The sequence below is a fragment of the Geotrypetes seraphini genome, chromosome 3 (assembly GCF_902459505.1).
Source record: "Geotrypetes seraphini chromosome 3, aGeoSer1.1, whole genome shotgun sequence".
Lineage (NCBI taxonomy): Eukaryota > Metazoa > Chordata > Amphibia > Gymnophiona > Dermophiidae > Geotrypetes > Geotrypetes seraphini.
The window spans coordinates 267,188,237-267,209,460 of NC_047086.1; the positions used below are offsets into that span (position 1 = coordinate 267,188,237).

The 21,224-nt window shown below is 43.0% G+C and overlaps 1 protein-coding gene across 6 annotated transcripts in view; it reads left to right on the plus strand.

Moving 5' to 3' along the window:
- The window catches only part of TBCE (tubulin folding cofactor E), a 434,765-nt gene that overhangs the window by 120,899 nt on the left and 292,642 nt on the right, over positions 1-21,224 (plus strand). For all 6 annotated transcript variants that reach the window (XM_033936232.1, XM_033936235.1, XM_033936237.1 and 3 more), the window contains one exon: positions 15,892-15,980. In XM_033936232.1, coding sequence (XP_033792123.1) covers positions 15,892-15,980 — 89 coding nt within the window. The remainder of the gene's footprint in view (positions 1-15,891; positions 15,981-21,224) is intronic.

The following is a 21,224-nucleotide window of genomic DNA, read 5'->3' on the forward strand; positions in this document are numbered from 1 at the left end:
CCAGGATACGGAATTTCGTACCTTTTTGCAGGCCCAATGGGATGACTATTCTATGAATAATGCTTCCCACGGGGATGACCCTATTTTGTTTTGGGAGGCTGGGAAGACGGTGATTCGAGGTCATATCATTTCATTTCTGTGTGCTCGTAACAAGCGTATTAACCAAGGGATTGTTACTCTGGAACGGGCCTTACGTTTGGCGAAGCGGTCCTTTTCTCTCCACCCTTCTCAGGAGACTCGAGACTGTTATCTGTCTACTCAGGTGGCCCTGAACTCACTTCTCCATTCTCGTTTCCAAAAATGCAAAGCCTTTTATCAGCATCGTTTTCTTCGTTACGGGAACAAACCCGGCCGCCTTATGGCTCGTTTGGTTAACGCTACGACTGGTAGGAAGCCGATCTTATCTCTGCGGACCCGGGGCGGTGTCTCAAACTTCTGAGATCTCTGGGGTCTTATTTGACTTTTTTCGTCGGTTATATGACGCTCCGGATGATGCTTCTTTGGAGATGATGACGGACTATCTTCACTCTTCTGGGCTGCCTCGTTTGTCGGCGGATGCGATTTCTTCTCTTAATAGTCCGTTCTGGGCGGTTGAATTGGAGTCTGCCATTAAATCGCTCCGCTCTGATCGTGCTCCGGGCCCAGATGGGTTCTCGGGTGACTTCTATCGGCTCCTCTTCCCTACTCTTTATGGACCTTTATTGGCGTATTTTGATGCAGCTACTGTCCGTGGTTCTTTTCCGCGTTTTGCGAATGAGGCCCTTATTACTTTACTCTTGAAGCCTGGTAAGGCTGCTGATTTGCCGGGGTCTTATCGCCCCATTTCATTGATAAATGTGGACCTTAAACTCTTCACTCGTATGTTGGCTGATCGTCTTGCTCCTCATTTACCACGGCTTATACACGAGGATCAGGTAGGTTTTGTTCGGGGCCGTCAGTCCGTCAGCAATGTCCGCAAGGTACTTCTTGCTTTAGCTCAGTGTCAATCTCACCACATTCCGACTCTATTTGTTAGCCTGGATGCTTCTAAGGCGTTTGATAGCATTCACTGGTCTTTCTTGTTTCGTACCTTGGAGTATGTGGGGCTCGGAGGGTTCTTTCTGGATGCTGTGCGTTCACTTTATTCCAATCCACAGGCTTCCTTGCTTGTCAATGGGACCCGTTCTGACTCTTTCCCTATTCTTCGTGGTACCCGACAGGGTTGTCCTCTTTCCCCTCTTCTGTTCCTTCTCTCTTTGGAACCGTTGTTATGCACTCTTCGGGGTTTGTGGAGGTCAGAGGTCTCTCGGTTGGTGATTTCGAACTTAAGACTCTGGCGTACGCGGATGACATGTTTTAAATTCTTACCCGGCCTGAAGACTCTCTTCCGGCAGCTCTGGATCTCATTTCTGAATTTGGTTTTTATTCGGGGCTGTCTCTCAACTTGGATAAATCCTTGGCCTTACCTTTTCCACCGGACTTACGAACTTCATGGAGGGGTGTTTTTCCTCTCCGTTGGGCTGATTCTACTTTGCGGTACCTGTGGGGTTATCATTCCGCTGGACTTATTTAGTTTGTACCGGCTAAATGTCACACCGTTGTTTCAGGCTTTACAGAATAGGCTGTACCTTTGGGAGACTCTTCCTTTCTCGCTTTTGGGTCGAGTGCACCTGTATAACATGCTTCTGGTCCCCTGTTGGCTTTATGTTTTTCAGGTCCTTCCCCTTTATTTGACGTATCATGACGAGCGCAGATTGGAGCGCCTGGCCCAGAAATTTCTTTGGGCTGGTAAGAGACCTCGTTTGTCTTATAAGCGGGCGGCGACTCCTTGGTACAGAGGTGGCTTGGGCTTATTGAATCTCCGATATTTGACAGTTGGTTGTGGAATGAGGCATATTAATGATCTTTTTAGGGGTACTTCAGCGTTCACTAACTCATCTCTGGAGCTTTCCTGTTTTAATTCTACTCATTTTAGTGCCTATCTTCATTCTGTCCCTTCTCTTGAACCTGAGTCTCTTTCCATGAAAGTATTACATCGACCCTTGCGGAAGGTTTGGCGTTGGGTCTGTAAATTTCACACTCTTTCTCCCTCTATCTCTCCTTTCCTGCCTATTCGTTTTAACGGTTCTTTCTTGCCTGGGATTGATGGGCCAAGTTTTGCTCGGTGGGAAACAAAGGGCATTCATTATCTATTTCACTTGGTTATTGATGATGGCACCCCTAAATCTTTTGCTCAATTGCAAGCAGAATTTGCTCTCCCCCCTACTGACTATTTTGCTTACATGCAAATCCATCATTACATTTCTTCCTTACCTTCTAGTTCCTTGCAGGCCTCTTGTCATGAGTCTTTGTCTACGGCCTTTACCATTGGTTCCCAACAACTGGTCTCCCTCACGTTTCACCATCGCCACTTGAAAGATGAATGCCCTTTGTTTGACCATTCTCGGTTGCGAGATGTGTGGTCGGGCGATCTTGCTGTTGATTTGCCTTCTGACATACTCCTTCAGGCTGTCCGCCGCCTTCCTGCTTTTCGTAAATATACTACCTTTTGGGAGCAACATTTTAAATTGATTTTTCGTTTATATGTCTCTCCTAAAAGGGCTTATTTGGCTCACTTCCGTCTAAACGCTGCCTGTCTTCGTTGCCAGGCTCCGGAAGCAGGCTTGGGACACATGTTTTGGACTTGCCCTAAGGTACAGCTTTTTTGGACTGCTATTTTTGCTTTTGTGGAGAATCTTTGGCATGTTACCATTCACAGATCACCTTTGCTTTTGTTTGGGACTATTCCTCACTACTTTCCACGTTCCAAAGGAGTTGCAGCTTTCCTCAAGTGGTCTATCCAGATTGCTCTGAAATGCATCCTGCTGAAATGGCTTGAAGCCGAGGCTCCGGACTATTCCCTTTGGAGGAGTCGCATGATTTCTCTCCTGATGTGGAAGCGAAGAGATGTGACTGATTTGTCATCTCACCAGGGCCACCTTTTCCAGACCACTTGGGAACCTTTCTGGACTACTTTGACCCCTCTGGCTCGTAACCGAATACTTAATTGATGCTTCTTGTTTATGCTTATCCTTTTGTTTCATTTCATGTATAACTTGCTTTTCTGATTCTTTGCTGTTTTGTGTTTGGAAGGAGGACCCAGGGGTGGGAATGGGGGGAAGGGGGGTGTTTTGGTTGGGGTTTGGGGAGGGGGAGGTTCTTGTGGGGGACATTTCAAACTCTTTTGAGCTGCTTTTGAACTTATTGTGTTGTTCTGTTGTTTTCTTGATTGCTCAATAAAATATATCGTCCACCATCCCCCTGGAACAAATCCTCTGAACCCATCCTCGAAACCATTACAAACGCCTTCCTCAAATTTCAAAGATTACTAATCATTGGGGATATTAATCTCCACCTAAACGATACCACCAACAAAGATGCAACTGATTTCAATAACTTCCTCACTTCTTTAGGCTTCCCCCCCCCCCCCGGCACTCTCTCCAACCCATGAAAAAGGGCGCACACTGGACATCATCAGTTTCTTCGATCTCACCGATCACAAAACTTCGGTCGATGACACCCATTGGGAACATGTCCCCTGGTCCGACCACTTCCTAGGGGCTTTTTGCCTCCCCATTTTCATGTCTCACCTCGGGCCCCCTCCTCGTTCCTCAAACTCTATTACCTTCTGAAAAAAATTGCTAGCAAACTATTCTGGACCAAATTCCTAAACCTAATTTTCACCATTTCTAGCCCTCCAAACCCTGAATCCAACTGGCACAACTGGATCACCCTCTCTGAGACCACCTACACTATCCACTAAACCTATCCACTAAACCACTATCCACTAAAACTGTCTCCTACTCCCGCAAGGCCCCTTGGTACCTCCCATATCACAGAGAACTGAAACAGAAATGTCGAATACTGGAATGCAAATGGAAAAATTCTAAATCCCCCACTGACAGACAGTCCTGGAGGATTAATATTAAGTCCTACAATACCGAACTAAAAAAAGCAAGGAAGAACTACTACGGTAACAAAATCTCCAGATCCAACAACCAAAGTAATACACTGTTTAATATCTGGCGCTCCATATCCTCTAAACATGAATCCACCACACTCCCCTCCTCTCCATCTGCCGACGATCTAGCAAAATTCTTCAATGAGAAAGTCACTACCTTACGATGCTCGTTCCCACCAGCACCCTCTTACAACTCTCTGGTGTCTACCGACTCCAACCCGACTCTAACCGTCGCCAACCATATTCCAGTCGACAGATACTGGACTGCCTTCGAGCTCGTATCAGATTCCCAGGTCGCTAAACTCTGCCTGAAGTTGAAATCCTGCAACTGTACCTTGGACCCTTTCCCCTCCTACCTATACGAGAAAATTCCCACACAAGCCATCTCATCTCTCACCAAACTTATAAATTTTGCCCTACTTTCAGGTCTATTTTCTGCAGAAATGGGACACATTGCCTTATCCCCACTTCTAAAAAAAGCGGATCTAGACCCCTCTACACCAGCCAGATATTGCCCAATAGCAAATATTCGTCTCCTGACCAAGATGCTTGAGTCCATCATATCCACCCAACTCTCATCCTATCTTGAGAGATTCTCCATTCTCCGACCCTACCAACACGGCTTCAGACCCAACTTTAGCACCGAATCCCTACTGGCCTCATTAATCTCAAAGGTCCAACAACTTCACTCTTGCAATAAGTTCGCTGTTCTTCTTCAATTCGACCTTTCTGCGGCTTTTGATATTGTCCATCATGATATACTAATTCTCCAACTTTCTGAAATTGGCATAAACTCAACAATCCTAGATTGGTTCTCAAAATTCTTACGTTCCCGCTCCTACTTCGTTAACATGAATGGCTCCTCATCCCTCCCTTGGAAACCGATTTGTAGAGTTCCCCAGGGTTCACCTCTATCTCCAATTCTTTTCAATGTTTATATGTCCTCCCTGAAACTCCTCCAACTCTCCCCCTTGGAAACACTTTACACTTACGCCGATGACATCCTTGTCCTCCTCGAGACCGACTCTAACCTCACCAATCTCTCTAAGAACATCTCTTCATGTATATCAAACCTCCAATCCTGGGCCCTCACCATACAAATTAAACTAAACAAGACCAAAACAAAACTGCTATGGCTCAGCCCAAAATTAGATCAGCTACCCACCCTCATCCCACTTTCCTCTGGCACCACTTGGCAGCTTAAACACTCAAGCAAAGTTCTGGGCATCATCATTGATTCTACACTGTCCTTTAACGACCACCTTAACTCCCTAGTAAAAAAATGCTTTTTCAATCTTCACATGTTAAGGAAAGTGAGATCCTGCTTCCATCAACAACACTTTGCTGTCCTCGTTCAATCCATCATTCTTTCCAGACTGGATTACTGTAACTCCATCTACCTAAGCCTAACAAAGAAAAGCCTTCATAGACTCCAGCGGATTCAGAACACCGCGGCTAAACTAATCTTCGCAAAAAGCAAATTCGACCACATCTCCCCGCTTCTGTCTAAGCTTCACTGGCTCCCAGTAATCCTTAGAGTTCACTACAAATGCGCCTGCTTAATCTTCAAGTCTCTACATGGCATCCTTCCTCCCCTTTTTCCACTATCTTGGAACTCCTCGAATCCCAACACCACCAGATCTACTCAAAAATTCAAACTATCCTTCCCCTCTTTAAAGGGCATATCCCATGCAGGAAAATTAGGGACATCCCTCTTCTTCAGGATCACCGAACTCTGGAACAGCTTTACTATCCCGCTTTGGAGTCTGACTTCCCTCCAACTCTTCCGAAAACATGGCTTTTCTCTAAAATGTAATGACCTCTCCCTCTTCGATATACTAAGTCTCTCTAAACTTCTCTGTACAAAGTTCTACTTTTCTTTGGAGTTCCTTTCTATATCAATTCCTGTAAACCGTGCCGAGCTCCACTTCTGTGGAGATGATGCGGTATACAAACTTAAGGTTTAGTTTAGTTAAAGGAAGGAGGGAGGCTTTTTTGGGGGGGGCAGGGAGGGAAGGTGGTAGGCAGGCAAGCAGGCTGGCTTTGGCCAGGGAGGGAGGGAGAGAGGTAAACAGACAGGCAGGCTGGCTTCGGGGGTGGGGGGTGGGACAAAGTGTGGAAGACAGTGAGAGGGACATGGGAAGGATGCCCTGAGGGCACTAAGGACATGGGAAGGATGCCCTGAGGGCACTAAGGACATGGGAAGGAGGCACTGGGGGCACTAAGGACATGGGAAGGAGGCACTGGGGGCACTAAGGACATAGGAAGGAAAGAAGGAGGGAATAGAAAGGGACAATTCTTGGACCTGAGTGCAGAAAGAAAGAAATGAAAGAAAGGATACACAGGCAGAAGGAAACACAACCAGAGACTCATGAAATCACCAGACAGCAAAGGTAGGAAAAATGATTTTATTTTCAATTTAGTGATCAAAACATGTCAGTTTTGAGAATTTATATCTGCTGTTTATATTTTGCACTATATTTGTCTATTTTTCTATAGTTACTTAGGTGACCGAGCTCGCGGAGATGGGGCAGAAACAGGGTTTTTAAATTTTAGTCCTAGTAGTTTGCTGGTCCACAAAATAATTATTTTATTTCTGCCGGTCCACGGGTGTAAAAAGGTTGAAAAACACTGCTGTAGGCGATTGCTTCCTGGAACAACTTGTCAAGGAAAATACAAGAGGAAATGCAATTCTGGACTTAATTCTAAATGGACTGCGACGACCGGCACAATTTTATAGAAGTAGAAGAGACGCTGGGAAACAGTGATCACAACATGATCCACTTCAACTGGGACGCAGGGCGAAACATTGATCCTGAATTACGGCCACGGCACTGAACTTCCGAAAAGGGAATTACGAAGAGATGAGACTCATGTTGGGGAAGAAGATTAAGAAGAGGATAACCAATGTAAAAACGCTAGAGCAATTTTGGTCCATTTATAAGGACAGTGTCACCGAGACGCAAAATCTATATATACCGCTTATCAACAAGGGATCCAAGAGGAAAAATAACAAGGAACCGGCGTGGTTCACTGTAGCGGTGAAGGAAGCGATCAGAGACAAGAAGAGTTTGTTTAAGGAATGGAAAAGGTCAAAAACGGACGAAAACTGGAAAAAGTACAAACAGCATCAACGCAGGTGCCATGAAGCAGTAAAAGGGGCCAAAAGAGACTACGAGGAAAAAAAAGCCAAGGAAGCGAAAAACTTCAAGCTGTTCTTTTGATATATTAAGGGGAAATGACCCACGAAGGAAGCGGTAGGACCGCTGGATGACCATGGAATAAAGGGAGTGCTAAAGGAGGACAAAGCAATCACTGACAAACTGAACACATTTTTTGCATCTGTATTTACCAAAGAGGATATATACAGCATACTAGTGCTGCCCAATTCAGGAATAAAAATTTCGATTTGATTTGATTCAGCCTATTGAATCGATTTTTCGATTCGATTTTCCTGCCCAATTGGGTGTGTTTTTTGTTTTTTTTTAAACATCCTGTTGGGTTTATTTTATAATCTCTTCACCCCCCTTGCCTTCACCTAACCACACTGGCGCTGTGGTATAAACAAACAAAAAATACTTTTTCTCTCTCTGTTAAATCCTAGCTCACATTTGCGGTCTAACACCAGCTCTGGTAGGATACACGTTTCAAATCTGACATATTGTAATCACAAACCAGAAAATAGAATGATCTTTTCTACCTTTTGTTGTCTGATACCGGGAAAGATGGTAGAGTCACTGATAAAGGACCGCATCATTAATCACCTTGATGGACATGGGCTGATGAGGACCAGTCAGCACGATTTTAGCAAAGGCAGATCGTGTTTGACGAACTTGCTGCACTTATTTGAGGGAGTAAACAGGCAGATAGACATGGGTGTCCCGGTCGACATTGTATATCTGGATTTTCAGAAGGTGTTTGACAAGGTTCAACATGAACAACTACTTCGGAAAATTTCGAGCCATGGAATCAAGGATAAAATACATGGATTAAAAACTGGCTGGAGCATAGGAAACAGAGAGTGGGGGTAAATGGACAATACTCGGACTGGAAGAGCATCGCCAATGGGGTGCCGCAGGGCTTGGTGCTTGGACCCGTGCTCATCAACATCTTTATAAACGATCTGGACATTGGTACGACAAGTGAGGTGATTAAATTTGTGGACGATACGAATTTATTCAGAGTACTGAAGAGCAGGGGCATTGCGAAGATCTGCAATATGACATATTTAGTCTTGAGGAGTTGGCATCGACGTGGCAGATGAGGTTCAATATGGATAAGTGTGAAGTGATGCATGTAGGTAACAAAAATCTCATGCACTAATACAGGATGTCCTGGGCGGTACTTGGAGAGACCTCCCAGGAAAGAGACTTGGGAGTTCTGATCGACAAATCGATGAAGCCGTCCATGTAATGTGTGAAGGCGGCGAAAAGGGCGAACAGAATGCTAGGGATGATAAAGAAGGGGATCATGAACAGATCAGAGAAGGTTATCATGCCGTTGCACCGGGCTATGGTGCGCCCTCACCTGGAGTACTATGTCCAGCATTGGTTGCCGTTCGGGGCTGGAAGAGTTGCCGTACAGCGAAAGATAGAGAAACTGGACCTCTTCTCCCTCGAACAGAGGAGATTGAGAGGGGACATGATCGAAACATTCAAGGTACTGAAGGGAACAGACTTAGTAGATAAGGACAGGTTGTTCACCCTTTCCAAGGTAGGGAGAACGAGAGGGCACTCTCTGAAATTGAAAGGGGATAGATTCCATTCGAACATAAGGAAGTTCTTCACCCAGAGAGTGAACATTGGAACACTATTCCGGAGTCTGTCATAGAGGAGAACACCCTCCAGGGATTCAAGACAATGTTAGACAAGTTCCTGCTGAACCAGAACGTATGCAGGTAAGGCTAGTCTCAGTTAGGGCACTAGTCTTTGACTAGAGGGCTGCTGCGTGAGCGGACTGCTGGGCATGATGGACCACCGGTCTGACCCAGTGGCGGCAATTCTTATGTTCTTAGTTCTTCTTTACCCAGAGAGTGGTAGAGGACTGGAATACTCTTTTGGAGTCTGTTATAAGGGAAAACACCCTCCAGGGATTCAAGACAGAGTTGGATAAATTCCTGCTAAACTGGAACGTACGCAGGTGAGGCTGGACTCATTTAGAGTAGTGGTCTTTGACCTAAGGGCCGCGGTGTGAGCGGACTGCTGGGCAAGATGGACCACTAGCCTGACCCAGCAGCAGCAATTCTTATATCTAAGTTTATTTTGGCTTGAGAGCATTCTTTGTCTACTACATGAGTTTTGATGTTTTGAAGATAGCTCAGAAAAGAAATGTTCAAGAGCAGTCAGGCTGCCTCTTTAGTTTTCCTGATATTTAATTCTTTGATGTTATATTTCAGTTTTTCTTCAGCTATGTCTCTGATTATTGCCTTTTTACTGATGATACTAAGATTTGTAATAGAGTAGACACCGAGGAGGGAGTGAAAAACATGAAAAAGGATCTACAAAAGTTAGAGGAATGGTCTAATATCTGGCAACTAAAATTCAATGCAAAGAAATGCAGAGTAATGCATTTGGGGATTAATAATCGGAAGGAGCGTATATGCTGGGAGGTGAGAGGTTGATATGCACAGATGGGGAGAGGGACCTTGGGGTGATAGTATTCAAGGATCTAAAGGCGAAAAAACAGTGCGATAAGGCGGTGGCTGCTGCCAGAAGGATGCTGGGCTATATAAAGAGAGGGGTAGCCAGTAAATAAAACAAAGGTGTTGATGTCCATGTACAGTTCGTTGATGAGACCCCATGTGTTCAGTTTTGGAGACTGTATCTGGCGAAGGATACAAAAAGACTTGAAGTAGTCCAGAGGAGGGCGACGAAAATGATAGGTTTGTGCTGAAAGATGTATGAGGAGAGACTGGAAGCCCTGAATATGTATACCTTAGAGCACAGGTGTCAAAGTCGGTCCTCGAGGGCCAGAATCCAGTCGGGTTTTCAGGATTTCACCAATGAATCTGCATGAGATCTATTTGCATGCACTGCTTTCAATGCATATTCATTGGGGAAATCCAGAAAACCCGACTGGATTCCGGCCCTCGAGGAGGGACTTTGACACCCCTGCCTTAGAGGAAAGAGGGATAAGGGAGATATGATTCAGACATTCAAATACTTGAAAGGTATTAACGTAGAATAAAATCTTTTCCAGAGAAAGGAAAATGGTAAAACCAGAGGACATAATTTGAGGTTGAGAGATGGTAGGCTCAAGAGCAATGTAAGGAAATTCTTCTTTATGGAGAGGGTGGTGAATGCCTGGAATGCGCTCCCGAGAAAGGTGGTGGAGATGAAAATGGTGACGGAGTTAAAAAAAGTGTGGGATGAACATAGAGGATCTAGAATCAGAAAATAGTAGTTAATATTGAAGAACTAAGGCCAGTATTTGGCAGACTTGCATGGTCTGTGTCTAATAAATGGGCTGGGGAGGGCTTCAATGGCTGGGAGTGAGCTTTGACGGAGACTTCAGTAGTTGGAATCTAAGAACAGTACTGGGCAGAGCTTTGGATTCTTCCCCAGTAATAGCTAAGAAGAAGAAGGAAAAAAAAAAAACATCAATAAATTTTTAGATTGAATCAGGTTGGGCAGACTAAATGGACCATTTGGGTCTTTATCTGCTGTCATCTACTATGTTACTATGTTTAATAAGGAGATTTTAAATAATTTGGAATTTTATTTTCAGCTTACTTTTTATTGACTTGTAAAGATTGCCAATTGTTAAAATATATAAATTCAGAATTATAAAAAAATAAATGACTCGGCAATTGTTAAGAATCTACTGGAGTGACATAGTAACATAGTCGATGACGGCTGATAAAGACCCGAATGGTCCATCCAGTCTGCCCAACCTGATTCAATTTAAATTTTTTCAATTTTTTTTCTTCATAGCTATTTCTGGGCAAGAATCCACTCGACACTCGTTATGCTGGTTCAAATAATATAAATTTAACAAATCGGTAACAGCTTACAAGAATAAATCATACAGCATACACCAGGCTGGCCAGACTGATGGCGAACTTCAGATGAGTTCTGAAACTATGGTCTAACGAGCTTTGTTTTATATGTTTCTGACAGCTCTGGCCCACGTTGTTGCATATTATATTTTACATTTTCATTGGTTAATCATATTCATCATTTCACTTGTTAATCTGTTGATTGGCTAGCATAATGAGTGATACTTCGTGTTACGCCTTTTTCACTAGAACTGCTCTGTTTTCCCCGTAAATGTCCTTTTAATATACCAAGTTCCCCTTTTGAACACCTGGACCTAACAGCTTTTAGCTGTGTGGTTAACCCTTTTAAGTTTCATATCTTTATTCTTGTGAAGCTTCTAATGGCTGGCCATGCTAACTTGGGTGGAGGATCCCTTTTTCACAAGAATTGTTTTTCTTTCCAGCTGTGCATTCTGTTTGACCTTGCTCTTCTCATAAAAAGCAGAAGTGACAGCCTCTGGTCAGAGTGTGTCTTTAATCATTTTAGTCTTTTCAGCAGCCATTTTATGTCTTTAACTGTGTTTGGCAGTTTCTGTTATATTGGGGATTCTTAGGGGTCTTCACCTCTAATGCCCTGGCCTAGAGGACTTCCTCTCCCACTTCATTCCTCACTGGTACTGTGCTTGGGTTCCAACTGCCGAAATCTCTATCAAAACCTACTCCAGACCATCTTCACCCTCCCAGCCATTGAAGCCCTGTCCAGTCCATCCTCCTCCAAACGGCCATATACAGACACAGACCGTGCAAGTCTGCCCAGTACTGGCCTTAGTTCAATATTTAATATTATTTTCTGATTCTAGATCCTCTGTGTTCATCCCACGCTTCTTTGAACTCAGTCACCGTTTTCCTCTTCACCACCTCTTTCGGGAGCGCATTCCAGGCATCCACCACCCTCTCCGTAAAGTAGCATTTCCTAACATTGCTCTTAAATCTACCACCCATCAACCTCAAATTATGTCCTCTGGTTTTACCATTTTCCTTTCTCTTGGAAAAGATTTTGTTCTACGTTAATACCTTTCAAGTATTTGAACGTCTGAATCATATATCCCCTGTCCCTCCTTTCCTCTAGGGCGGGGGTAGGCAATTCCGGTCCTCGAGAACTATAGCCAGGCCAGGGTTTAAGGATATCCACAATGAATATGTATGAGATGGATTTGCATGCACTGCCTCTTTGAGATGCAAGTCTATCTCATGCATATTCATTGTGGATATCCTGAAAACGTGAACTGTCTGCGGCTCTCGAGGACAGGAATTGTCTACTCCTGCTCTAGGGTATACATATTCAGTGCTTCCACTATCTCCTCATACATCTTCTGGTGCAAGCCTCCTTTCATTTTCGTCGCCATCCTCTGGACCGCTTCAAGTCTTCTTACTTTCTTCGCCAGATACGGTCTCCAAAATTGAACACAGTACTCCAAGTGGGGCCTCATCAATAACCTGTATAGGGGCATCATAAACCTTCCTTCTACTGGCTACGTCTCTCTTTATACAGCCCAGCATCCTTCTGGCAGCAGCCACTGCCTTGTCGCACTGTTTTTTCGCCTTTAGATCTTCGGACACTATCACCCCAAGGTCCCTCTCCCCATCCGTGGATATCAGCTTCTCACCTCCCAGCGTATACGTTTCCTTCCAATTATTAATCCCAAAATGTATTGCTCTGCATTTCTTTGCATTGAATTTTAGGTGCCAGGCATTAGACCATTCTTCTAACTTTTGCAGATCCTTTTTCATATTTTCCACTCCCTCTTCGGTGTCTTCTGTTACAAATCTTGGTATCATCTACAAAAAGGCACACTTTTCCTTCTAACCCTTCAGTAATGTCACTCACAAACATATTGAACAGGATCAGCCCCAGCACTGAACCCTGAGGGACTCCATTACTCGCCTTTCCTTCCTCCGAGCGACTTCCATTAACCACCACCCTCTGGCGTCTGTCCGACAGCCAATTTCTAACCCAGTTCACCACTTTGGGTCCTAACTTCTGCCCTTCAAGTTTGTTCAACAGCCTCCTATGAGGAAACATATCAAAGGCTTTGCTGAAATCTAAGTAAATTACATTAGGATATGTCCTCGATCCAGCTCTTTGGTCACCCAATCAAAAAATTCAATCAGGTTCGTTTGGCACGATTTACCTTTTGTAAAGCCATGTTGCCTCGGATCCTGTAACCCATTAGATTCAAGAAAGTACACTATCCTTTCTTTCAGCAACACTTCCATTATTTTCCCAACAACTGAAGTGAGGCCTGTAGTTTCCCGCTTCATAGGAATAGGAACCACACCTGTCTCCAGAGATTTGTTGAATAAGTCTTTAATAGGACCCGCCAGAACCTCTCTGAGCTCCCTCAGTATCCTGGGATAGATCCCGTCTGGTCCCATCACTTTGTCCACCTTCAGTTTTTCTAGTTGCTTATAAAAACTCTCCTCCATGAACGGCGCAGAATCTATTCCATTTTCTCGTGTAACTTTGCCAGAGAATCTCGGTCCTTCTCCAGGATTTTCTTCTGTGAACACAGAACAGAAGTATTTGTTTAGTACATTTGCTTTTTCCTCATCACTCTCCACATATCAGTTCCCAGCATCTTTTAGTTTAACAATTCCATTTTTCATCTTACTCCTTTCACTAATATATCAGAAAAAAATTTTGTCTCTCTTTTTTACATTTTTAGCCATTTGTTCTTCCGCCTGTGCTTTCGACAGATACTTCCCCCTCCATATTCGCTGTTTCAGCATTCTCGGTTTCGATTATTCACAGTTTTTAGCTTGCTGGCTCCTCCCACCAAATTACATCAGCTTGCATAGAGAAATTGCTGGTTCCAAACAATTCCAGAGATAATCGCCGATTCCTGGCACTTTCTTCACTGTGTTTTGCCTCTCCTTCAGGAACAGGCCAGGTCTCCCATTATGTTATTCACAGTTTCACCATATTCAATGGTTTTTAATAGAAAACAGCGAATAACATATGAAAAAGGTATTTGCGGTTTTGTTAATCCCCTATCACAGCGAATACGGAGGGAGAAATGTATCTCTCTCTTGGCTTCTTTCAGTTTCATCCTATTATTCTTTCTGCACTCCTTCTTGGGTGTTTTTTATATTTCACGAACGCCAACTCTTTCACCTTTATTTTTTCGCAACTAGTTTGGAGAACCATATCGGCTTTCTTTTTCTCTTGTTTTTATTTATTTCTTCACATAAAGGTCTGTAGCCATTTTTTATCGCTCCTTTCAGCTTAGACTACTGTCTTTCCACTTCTCTTATGTCTTACCATCCTAACAGCTCTTTCTTCAGGTACTCTCCCATTTCATTAAAGTCCGTATGTTTGAAATCTAGGACTTTAAGTATCGTGTGGCCGCTCTCCACTTTAGCAGTTATATCAAACCAAACCGTTTGATGATGCTACTTCCCAGGTGAGCACCCACTCGAACATTAGAGATACTCTTTCCATTTGTGAGGACCAGATCCAATATCGCTTTTTCCCTCACCATTTGTCTGAACAGAGCCTCTTGAAAGGCATCCACAATCTCCCTACTTCTTTCCGATTCTGCAGACGGAACATTCCAATCCGCATCCGTCGGGTTGAAATCTCCCAACAGCAGCACCTCCTCTTTCCTTCCAACTTTTGGATATCCATAATCAGATCCTTATCAATTTGCTGCGATTGAGTCGGAGGTCTGTAGACTACACCCACGTAGATAGAAGTTCCATCTTCTCTTTTCAGAGCAATCCATATCGCTTCTCATTTCAATGTTGAAGAGCCCTTTTGCATGTTAGTGTCGGAGACTGCTAGAAACCTCGCTAAAGATACGGATAAGCCGTTTTGATAATCCGCTGCTAAAATGCCTGAAGGCTAAATCGTCAGAAAACAGTTTAGTGACGGCATTAAAGATTTGAGAATCTGGACCAGAGAGAGGAAAAATCTTTTTGTTTTATTTACACCACAGCGCTTGCCTGAGGTTGAAGAAGGCAAAGGGTGGTTGGTTGGGTAAAGAGGCTATAAAATAAACTCAACTGGACATTTGAAAGAAACACCCGATTGGATGGGAAAAGTAAATCAAATTGAAAAATCAGTTCAGTAGGCTAAATTGAATAAAAAATGGAGGGTTAAGTGACGTTCCCAGAGTCACAGTGGGAGTCGATCCCATTTCCTCAGATTCTCAGGCTGTGGCACTGACTACTAGGCTACTGCTCAACTACTAGTCTTGCACATTTTAGTACATGCTAAAACATAGTGAGTAGAAGTGAGTAGAATTAACTAAGGGCCTCTTTTACAAAGCTGCGTGGCAAATGCTCTGATACCCATTCAATCCTTATGGAGATCAGAGCATTTACCACAGCGGCCCGTGCTATCAGGCTTTGTAAAAGAGGGGGGGGGGGGTAAATCTTTTGAGATGTAGTTAAATTTCAGAGTTCTGTTACAGTTTATTGTGATCAGCGTTAATCGTTTTTAATAATTAAATAAGCTATTTTGCCTATATTTGCAGCTGTAACATTTTTCTCATTGGATTGATTGCCAATTTTTTTCCAGATATTAGTGATGCTCATGTGAGTATTACAGTTACCATGTGTATGTGTTTGTTTGTTTTTGCCATGCATTAAATGCAGAGGTTAATAAGTAGACTCCCTATATTGACCTTGCTCTTCCTGTATATTGGGGCTTCGATAATTTGTTCCATATGATATAGTGCTCAGGTATGAGCTATCACTTTCTCATACAGTCATGATCTTTGCTTCATAACCTTAAAATACTTACACATACACATTTCACTGTACTCTGTTACAAATAACCATACTGCTTTTGTACTACTTTCCATTGCATATGTACAAGCTGATAATTTTAGTGTATGTGCATGTTATGTAACTGTTAAATTTTTCATTTCAGTCAACTAAACAAATTGACAGAAATCTCATTGAGGGAATGTGTGGTCTGTGATAGTGGTCAGAAAGGAGAAATATTCCAGACATGTCCAAGTATCCTTTATCAAAGCTATTCTTGGTTTCTAGTAAAGATCTAAAGTAAGTAATTTTTTTCAGGATGTAATGGTATTGACCAGTTGTTCCAAGAAAAAAATCTCATAATGTAAGATAAATTTTATGGGAATTGTATAGCCTGCTTTAGAAAAAAGAAATGGGAGACTAGTATTAGCTCTCTAAGGGGCTCTTTTTCTAAAATATATTAAGTTTGGGGATTAGCATATATTAATGCAGGATTTTAATGTGTGTCAAGAGTGCATTAAGAAGGGGTATTCCCAGTATTTTTTATTGTAGGCCGTACAAATTATGTGGCAATGGTAGAGTAGATCAAGTTGGAGTGAGTTGCGCTATATGCTAAAGAGGGAATTGAATCAAACAAAATAAACATAGTAAAATAGTAAATGACAGCAGATAAAGACCTGAATGGTCCATCCAGTCTGCCCAGTAGTCAGTTACATTATATATTCATGGTTAAATTTGTCTTTTTTTCTTTAATATTTCTGGGCAATAGACCATAGAAGTCTGTTCAGTACCATATTTAGGTTGCCACTATTGGACTTGCCGTTGAAGCTCACTTCAGCCGATCCTAACCATCCTGTTACTTAAGCTTCCATCAAAGCCCTTCCCAAGCTGTAACCTCTAAGGGCACATTTATTTCATGATCTGCTGCTGCTCAGGACTTGGGAGCCCTGTTTGTATGGGATTACCTTACTTTATCTTCGGATGTGGCTCCTCTGTCAGGGAACTTGGGAATGTGCACTGCACTTCAGATCCTATTTTGGTTTTAGAACTTGGGGATATTCCCATGTTTCTGTGTTTATTTAAGTCTACTGCATTATCAGATTGCATTTTAAAGTGATACCCTTTTATAGTTTGTGGGAAATGGGAATCAACAGCTACAATATGGACTCCTGTGTATTGTAACAGAATTCAGATTATCGAGGTAAGAACCTAATCTATTCTAGTGCAGAAGGAGTCCTCTCCAGCTTTTGAATCCTTCCTCCTTCACTAGAAGGCTCTGCTGCCCCCTTTAGTTTAGTTTTATACTTCTGTATGTGAGTCAGAAGGAGTAAGAATATAAGCAATGCCTCTGAGTCTTTCTGATCTTCTCTGTTTTTTTAAAAATTTTTTTGTCTTTTTCATGTATTTTGTTTGATTTCGGTGCTAAGAGCTCATCTAGTTGAGGGTGCTTCGTGGAAGAGAAGCAGACTGGTCTGCAGCTGACAAGCCAAATCCCTGTGTGGTATCTGTTGGCAAGCCTGCAGAAACCTTTTTGGAGCTTTGGTTCCATTCCCCTAGTAGCATTGCTTGCCTACTGCATTGTAGGAGGCTTGAGCACAGGCTATCAGGCATCTGTTTTGGTATCACGGAGGTCTTGCAGTATGTCTCACCCCTTTCATGTTTGCGGGGGTTTGAGGCTCAGTCAGACTGAGGTCAGACTGGCAGCCTGAAGATTCAATGCTGGAGGAGTGGTTCATTTGAGGCAATGATTTCTTCTCCCAGATTCAGCTACTTTAGGAGCTGAGAGAGGCTGCAGCACATTTCCAGCACAGGTCACATTGAGTAAGGCTGTTACAGCCTATGAGAAAAATCAGGGTGGGGGTTCTTTAAAACCCATTTTTGTAGGTTTCTACCTCTTCCCTTAGCTTCTCCCACCTCTAAAATCTTAAAATTGCTGGTTAATTTTTTTTGTTAAAGGTTTGGAGCTGTTTATGGCACTAAAATGCTGCTGCTGTGGCAGCCATCTTTGATTTCTTGCCTTTCTTTTTTAACTCTCCAGAAGCTTCAAATCACTGTTTGCCTCAAACCTGGCAGGGATGGAGTCCTCAGACTCCTTTACCCCTAATTCATGTTAGCTCTGCTCTGGATGGGCACCCAAAGAGCACCTTTGCGCCACTTGCCATGCAACACAGGAAAGGGGGGGGGGGGGGCAGGAGCGGTTGCTCTCTGAGGCCGAGAAATGGGCGGATAGTCTTTTGGTTCAGGTTACATTATTTCAAGAGCCCTGGAATGATGGTCATCCTGAGGCTGCGGAGCCCCAGAGATGCAAGCTGGAGTCCTGTAAAGGAGACTCTGCGCTGCCTAAGATGATATCTTTTCCAAAATTTTTAATCTGGTATGGAGAGCCTTTCAGGATGATTGATTTCCACAGGGAGAGTCTGGCAGCACACCAGGAGATATGCCAAGGGGGTTTGGAATTCTCAGGCATGTCTGCCTCAAGTTCAGAGGCTGGCTAGGTTCTGGTAGCCTTTCCGAGAGAGTTTCAGAGGATGAAATGTATTTTACTATGCCTTTAAACTAAACCTTAAGTTTGTATACCACATCATCTCCATAAAGATGGATCGGAGGATCCAAGATGGCCGCGGATGCAAGCCGCTGAAGCAGGTCGCCGAACAGACGCTACTGTTAAAGATTCTGAGCTCTTTTGAGCTGTTTTGTTTAGTTTTTCTTTCCCTCAAAATGCCGAAAAGAAGGGGAAAGAGCTCTGGTGGGGCCTCCCAGCGCTCCGGAACACCTACCTCCGGCAACATAGAAGCGCTGTTTCGGCGATTCCAGGGCACCATGATGACGTCGGGACTGCAGTTAGAGACACCCCGTGGGAACGGAACGGAGGTGTCTCACCGAAGTCTTGAGACCACTCTGAGCCCCGACGTAAGACCTCCTCCTCTGCACCCCCGTGCAACCAGCTCCCCAGGGGTTGAGAGCTCACCGGAAGTCGGGATGAGCTCTCCCCTAGAGGCTGCGCGGAGCTGTGTTGAGGGAGCCGATTCAGGCACACAGGTTCTGCAGGAGAGCCTGAATATGGTTGGGAGTGCTGTAACAGCTGAAACTGGACCTACTCAAGCAGAGGGAAGTGGAGGAGAGCGGTCGAATGGTGAGCACAAACTTTTGAATACTCATTTACAAATTCCTACCATAGTTAAGCCCCAAGAAGTTACCTTAGATGCCTTGTGGGACCTGGTGGCAAATATGGCGAAAACAATTAATGTCCAACAAGTGCAAGTGGAGGGGAAAATGAAAGACCAAGAAAAAGAAATTTCCTTAATAAAACAAGATATTGCTGACTCAAATACATCTTTAGACAGTATCAAAAATGAATTAAAATCCTCCAAACAGCTTCAAGAGACTTTAATTAAGGACAATGTAAACTTAAGAAGGAAGATTGAAACATTTGAAAATTTTTCAAGAGTCAACAATATCAGACTGATCAATTTTCCACGAATTACAACAATTACTCCGCGAGAGATGTTAAAACGATACCTGACGGAAATATTAGAAGTTCCTGAGGGTTCATTACCTCCATTTACACAGGTGTACTACCTTCCCAAGAAAAATCAAATTCAGCAACAGGAAGATAGCCATGGACCAATAGATGTATCGGCATTACTGGAATTATCAGAAAAAGAAATGGCTACTCCTGCAACATTAGTGGCAACTTTAGCTTTAACAATGGATAAGAATTGGATTTTGAGACTTTTCTTTAAAAATAAAGCAAAAGAATTTATGGGACTCAAAATACAAATGTTCCCAGATTTAGCCAGGGACACACAACGGCGAAGAAAAGAGTTTCTTATGTCAAAACCGGGAATTATAGCTCTTGGAGCAACTTTTTTCCTGCGATATCCATGTAAATGCGTTATACAATATAATTCCCAAAAATATGTTTTCTTTGAGCCTTACCAATTGACAACTTTCCTTTCTCTTTCTCGGCTAGAGAGGGAAAAGAATGGAGGTGTATAGAATATTTAAGATGTCCTTACCAGCTGACTTGCATTGTTTTCTTTAATAATATTTCTTTGCTTTTCTCCGTTTATAAATTACATTTTGGATCTTTTGTGGACTTGAGCTGATTTAAGTTAATTGGTATCCCCGAATTTATAATGTTGTGGTTTTTATTTTCTTGACTTAAAGCTTTCTGTACAAGTAAATCTTGATTTGTATTTTGAAAATTGAATAAATAAATAATTAAAAAAAAAAAAAAAAGATGGATCGGCACGGTTTACAGGTAATTCAATAAATGAGGGAAGGCCATAAGAAATTAAAGGTTATGAAGAGGATAGCTAGTTTTACATTTTAAATAGATAGCTTTATGTTTTGGAGAAAAGCCAGGTTTTCAGATAATTGGAATGAGCCTAGGTTCCGCAGCGGGGCAGGGATGTTATTCCAAAGCTCAGTGACTTTGAAGAAAAGGAATTTCCCTAATTTACCTGCATATGTGACGCCTTTTAACAAGGGAAAGATAGTTTGAGTATGTGGGCGGATCTGGTAGTGTCAGGTCTCAAAGAATTCCAGGATAGTGGGATTAGGGGAGGAAGAATGCCATGTAGGATCTTGAAAATTAGGCAGGTACATTTAAAGTGAATCCTAGAAATCACTGGAAGCCAGTGAAGTTTTGACAGAAGCGGGGGAAATATAATCGAATTTGCTTTTTGCGAAGATCAACCTAGCCGCAGTGTTCTGGATCCGCTGAAGTCTTTGAAGATTTTTCTTGGTTAGACTTAGATAGATGGAATTATAATAGTCTAGTCTGGAAAGAATGATAGACAGCAAAATGTTGTTGGTGGAAGCAGGATCTCACTTTCCTCAACATGTGAAGACTAAAAAAACATTTTTTTTCCAGAGAGTTGAGATGATCATTAAAGGAAAGTGTAGAGTCAATAATGATGCCTAAAACTTTGCTTGAGAATTCGATCTGCTGTATGGGACCAGAAGGTATTGGAATGAGTATGGGCAACTGATCTAATTTTGGGCCAAGCCAGAGTGGTTTTGTTTTGGTCTCATTCAGCTTCATTTGTACAGAGAGGGCCCAGGATTGGAGTTTCATTATGCAAGTTGTTATATTTTCAGTGAAGTTAATGAGGTTCGAATCTATCTCGAGAAGGACAAGGATGTCATCTGCATATGTAAATAGAGTTTCAAAGGGAGATAGATAGAAGAATTTCAAAAAAGACATGTAAATGTTGAAAAGAATAGAGGACAGGGGTGATCCCTGGGGAACACCACATAGTGGTCTCCAAGGAGAAGACATAGTTCCATTCCTTTACAGTCACAGAGCGAGCTTGTTTGTGTGCACCAGATAGCCCCTAAGGTCAGCCGACTATTCAGATCTTCAACTCTGTTAGATGTTATTGATTCTTTGCGGAAGTTAATTTTGGTCTCCCAGCAGGTTCCCTATGCTCCCTGCTCTATAATGAGCAGAATAAGAGCCTAGTCTTATGCATTTTCCTGGCATTGGTCCCT